Source organism: Dendrobium catenatum, unplaced genomic scaffold (genome assembly GCF_001605985.2).
Source record: "Dendrobium catenatum unplaced genomic scaffold, ASM160598v2 fragScaff_scaffold_48, whole genome shotgun sequence".
NCBI classification, from domain to species: Eukaryota; Viridiplantae; Streptophyta; class Magnoliopsida; order Asparagales; family Orchidaceae; genus Dendrobium; species Dendrobium catenatum.
The window spans coordinates 1-5484 of record NW_021318510.1 but is presented as its reverse complement, the minus strand read 5'-3'; the positions used below and the strand labels follow the sequence as shown (position 1 = coordinate 5484).

Here is a 5484-nt window from a genome sequence, read left to right as displayed (position 1 = left end):
TCGTTACAAGCTATGTATTGTCGTTTAGTTGCATTATATTGTGTTATTGCTATTAGATTTTATTCTATTGTATTTATTTATAATTTGTATATTATAATTATTCTAGTTACATTACTATGTCAACCTCACAATTTGTTGTATTATAGCTATTAGATTGCACTTAGTTGTATCCATCGTAAGATAAACCATTTTTTAGCCTTTCCTACAACCCTATTTTGAACCATATTCATTCGAGCCATATTTGAACCTTTTTTCATTTCCCGATCAAATTAATTTTGAGTACTATTAGAATTATATTTAAATTATGCTCAAACTACGTTTGAATTATATTCAAATAATATTAAGGTTTCGTTTGGAATGACTATCTTTCTGCTTCTTAAAGCAGCTTTTTAGTAAAAAGTTTTAATTTTTGCACCATAAAGCTGCTTTAAGAAACAACAAGAAAATCGTCCCAAATGAAGCCTAAGTCACCATCCAACTAAGTTCAAATCAGCTTTGAATATAGATTCGTTCAAATCAATTTTGTTTATGGTAGATTTCATATAAATAATCTATATATAATAAAGAGGATAATTTGATCTCAAAGGAACTTTAAACATATTTTGTAAAGAAAATAAGAAGCATATATATTTGATTAAATAAGAAAATTCCTGGCAATTTAATTCAACTATTTTCCATTCAAAAAATATAAACAAAAATGATTGTTTTATAATTTTTCTCTTTAAAAAATATCCTATTATACTCTGAAAAACATTTTTTATTATTTAAAAAATCTAGCTTGATGCCCTAATATTTTTGGACAAAAAGACATCCTTTATTATACAAAAATTATTTAGCCGCCCGCCTCCTTTCCTACACTGCATTCGTCAAACGACTAGTTTGTATTTTCTTATCTCCGAGCGAAACCATCTAAAAAGGTAATAATAAAATATGGCAAGGGTAATCTCGTAAATGTCTTGATATGCAGACCGAACTTCTCGCCCAACATCACGAATTTTTATTAGGTCCGGTGTCCTGACCTAGCTCTACATCCGGACGATAATAACATGTCGCCACATGCTCTTACTCTTTATCGCGTGGACCCAGACCCGGTATTGTTATATATTGGCTAATTTGTGCAGACCGGAGTATTGCTATGTATTGCTCGGCAACGAGAAGTACCATTATGTCGGTTTTGCTAGGTATTGCTCGGTAAGGGTGTTAATTTTTGACACGACCCGAAATATGACCCGAACCTGACCTGAAAAAATCCGGGTTCAGGTCAACCCAAACCCGATCACCCAAACCCGAAATGGATCGGGTTCGGGTTCAACAAATCAACCCGTTTTAAAAATCGGGTCGGGTTCAGGTTGACCCAGCAACTCGAAATTGACCCGAAAGTGACACGAAAACTCATATTTGACCCGAAAACTCGAGATTGACCTATTTTGACCCGTTTTTTACCTGAAAATTTAATATTGACCCGATTTTTGACCCGAAAACTAGTAATTTTGGGTCAACATCGGGTCATTCGTGTCGGGTTAGGTTCGGGTCCAGAAACCTGACCTGTTTTTAAAAACGGGTTGGGTTGACCCAATAGTGCCGGGTCAGTTCCGGGTTCGACCCGAACCCAATCCCTTGACCCGAATTGTCACCCCTATTGCTCGGTATTGCTAGGTATTGATATTGACAAAGCGGTATTTATCGTTATTTCCAAATAATACCTAGTAATACTGAACAATAACTAATAATACCGAGTAATATCTAGTAATATCTGATGTGACGCGTCTGAATTGATGTCCGGACCAATTGAGACACCGGAAGCAATAATTTGCCCACAACTACGACAGCACCTAACCTTTTTCTGATTGCGATTCTATCATCGGCCTCAAGAATCTTTCTTTATACCCTATTCTTCCCCTTCCGCCGCTTTGACTTGAGACGGGAGAGATTAGAGAGGAGGAACGAGATGGAAGTGAAGGAGCTATGGGCGACGCTCGAGCACGCGATCAAGTCTTACACGGGGCTTTCTGCGGCGACCTTCTTCACGTTCGTGGCGGTCGCCGTTGCGTTCTATTACGTGGTGTCCGCCTACTTCGAGCCGGCGCCGGTGGCGAGAAAGCGGGAGGTGGAGGCTGAGCCGGTGGAACCGCTTCCACCGCCGGTTCAGCTCGGCGAGATCACTGAGGAGGAACTTATCGCTTACGACGGTTCCGATCCCAAAAAACCCCTTCTCATGGCGATCAAAGGCCAGATCTACGACGTGACACAGAGCAGGTTTGTATTCTTCAGCCTCTTTTTTTGTTTGAGGTTGAATTCGGTGGACCGATCATGCTTTTGGTTTTTATGTTGGGAATATACGCTTCGTGTTGGCTTTATGAGTTGGATTGAGGATATTTGCTTCATCGGTTCTGGAGCTTTGTGAAAATTACTAATTAATTTTATTAACCATCTTTTCCTTGTGAAATATTTATAGTGTGTTGCTTTTCTTGGCACTTTCGTAGGATTTCGCAAAATTTCGAATCCAACACTTTTTTAGCTGAAGGAGGGTATATTCATCTGCGTTCCTTTTGATTTTTGTCATATATATTTTGTTTTTGTGAATTCCGAAGAAATCCTTCTAATTTCCCTTCTGTCTGATGCATCTTTAGGTTATGAAGTTTTAATTTCGTTAATCTGGTGTATTCTGCATGTTATCTTTAGTCCCAGGAAATGCTTTCCTAGTATCAGTTTATTGATAACGTGCTGGATATTATTCTGCGTGTAAATGATTGGGTTCACGACTCAACGTAAATTAATGCACCGTGATTCAATTTTCTTTTGAGTTTTTTTATTCACTATAAGTTTATGTGATTTGCTGGATGGAATTCTTGCTGTGCAGGGGGAGCTTGCTATCACCATTTAGCAATGATTGTAGTTCTTAATTCTGCTGGGCATAATAGTTTTCTTTTATTAGCTCTTGCTTTCTGAGGAGTTTTCTTTTTGTCAAATTAGATTTATATGACTCTTAATGCTTAGAGCTATCAAGTGTCAACTCATTCATATCAAACCAATGACGGCGTAAAGGATTGTGCTATTTGTTTAGCGATGAAATGGTTTTTATGCTGCAGATCATATGATGGTAACTGATTTGGTCTACTTGAGGTTTGTTGATTAAGATTCTCCATGAAACCACCAACCAAATGGTGTCTTGGAGAGAATTTTGTTTTCTGCGTAAAAGAGATTGAAACGGATTGTGGTATTTGTTAAGGGATGAAATAAATTTTTATGTAGTAGATCATGTGAAGGTAACTGATTCAATAATACTTGAGTTTTGTTGGTAAAATTCCTTCGATGAAACCACCAAGAATTGGGTCTAGGAGAGAATTTGGCTCTTGTGCAAGAGAGATTGAAAAGGATTTTGATAGTTTCTTGGGGATAAAATGATTTTTTACATAGCTGATCATATGAAGTTCATTAATAAAGATCATTTGATGAAACCACCAAGCAAATTTGGGTCTTGTAGAAAATTTTGTTCTTTGTGCAAGAGAGGCCTTCATCTTCTCTTGGGGTCTTGACCTTAATTGATAGGATTCCACTTAAGTCTTAGCCGAACACACCTATTGAAATCCTTTTTCACTTGTACATTATCATGTCCTTTTCTTTTTGGGTAATTTCTATATGGAATAAGAAGCAGCCAAGAAAGAGAGATGCATGGGAAGATGGTAGAAGAGTTGGAGAAAGGAGTGGGAAAACTCCTCCATGGATGTTTGCATGCATTCACGAAAGATGGCTTGATACTTGCAGCCAACAGGGAAATCAGAGCATATGGAGGATCCATTGTAAAGGAAATTGTTGTAATCATGCTGACTACGGGAGAAAGAAGTTTTTGGTGCTTCAATCATCTAGTTTTTATTCATTTGAAAGTGAATTACAAACTCTAACCCATACTCAAGATTTATGACTGCTCTTTATATATGTGGAGGGGAATAGTTTTTACAAGTAAGAAGGGATTACAAGTACATGAAAGGACTCCCATTATTAAAAATGCATGAATATATTAACAAGAAGAATGAAGTTTTACATTAAAATATACGTATAATGTAAATTTTTATAAAAGAAGATTGAGAATGCCTAAGGCCATCATATAAAGAAACACATAAATTAAAATTAGTTTCTTATGGATCTCTAGATTACATGTACTTGTTTTTGAGGATTAAATTCACTTTTGTAAATTTTATTGATGAAGAAATGAGTAAACATATTAGCCTTGTGCTCTTGGTTGTACCATTTGATGATAGATGTATTTTTGATCTTCCAGCTAATGCAGTATGCTATCTTGATGCCTTAATGAATGGAAGTGATAATTTTCTTTAGCATCATGTCTTCTGCCAATTGTTTTTTGTACCAACTTTGTCATCAAGTGGGGGTGGGGGGTTCGGGCAAGGCTTCTTCCTGTTCATCATCAAGCAAACAATCTTCTAATGGCTTGAGGTTCTCACTCTCATCATATAATAGATCTCTATGTAAGCGGGAAGGCCCAATTGATATGCATTGTTACTTATATTTTCAATAATGTGGAATGGATCATACCAAATTGGTTTGAAATTTCACCCCTCTTATTTGAGGTATGCCTTGCTGATGTGAAGCCAAACAAGTTTTCCTCCAACTTGATGATGATCATGTGCCCATCAAATTTTCTCAAGAAATCATTGTGCGCATGTTGGGCTAAGACATCCTTGAGAAATTATTAACATTAAATCAGCGACAAACTCCAAGTCAAAAAAGCTTTGAAGATAGGTAGCTAAGAATACTTTGATTGAAACAGGGCTTGTAGAGGCATGCATGGCATACTTGGAAATAGTTTGTATATATGAAAAGGATTTTGTCCCATGTTTTTAGATGGTGGGAGTTGAAGACTCTCAAAAGATGCATCACTATGCATTGGATGACCTTAATTTGGCTGTCTATTTGCGAATATAAGGCCCAAAATTGACTTCCAAATGTTGCTTAGGAAGTGAGAGTTGTGATTGGAGATAGAGATTTTGGGAGCCCAAAGTGAACCCACACATTGCATGATACTAACTATGTCGCATCCTTGCCCACAATTGTTTGCCTGCATGCCATGAGGCTGAACATTTTGGAAATGTTATCTACCAATAATTAATACATAATTATGACCCTTACGGGTTATTTTTAGACATCCAAATTGTTAATTTTATAGAGTCAAATTTTCCTCATCAAATCTCTATCAGATAAGACTAGAACTTCTATTTATTGGAAATATTGAATCAAGATTCGCAAATATCTTCTTTGTGGGCTATGAATATTTTTGTTGATATTAAGAGATCTTATAAAATCTTGTGGGAACTTGTGATTGATTTCATATTGTTAGCCTACCTTGATATCACCATTAATGTAACCTTTAGCAGTAGAGGGGTTATTAACCGAGAGAAAAATATAGGATTTTTTTTAGTTGCTTGTAGGGAAGGCCTTCAACTTCTTTAATAAAGGGGAGCTTTTGTT

At 36.5% G+C, this 5484-nt stretch overlaps 1 protein-coding gene across 1 annotated transcript; it reads left to right on the top strand.

Moving 5' to 3' along the window:
• The first annotated feature begins 1833 nt into the window (after window positions 1-1833).
• LOC110093590 (membrane steroid-binding protein 1) lies at window positions 1834-2803 on the top strand. The gene has a single exon (XM_020818521.2). It carries the CDS (start codon window positions 1949-1951, stop codon window positions 2402-2404), a length of 456 nt encoding a protein of 151 aa, XP_020674180.1. The 5' UTR covers window positions 1834-1948; the 3' UTR covers window positions 2405-2803.
• The last annotated feature ends 2681 nt before the right edge of the window (window positions 2804-5484 follow it).

Coding starts and splice junctions, on each gene's coding strand:
- LOC110093590 (XM_020818521.2), top strand. CDS start 1,949: ATGGAAGTGAAGGAGCTATGGGCGACGCTCGAGCACGCGATCAAGTCT.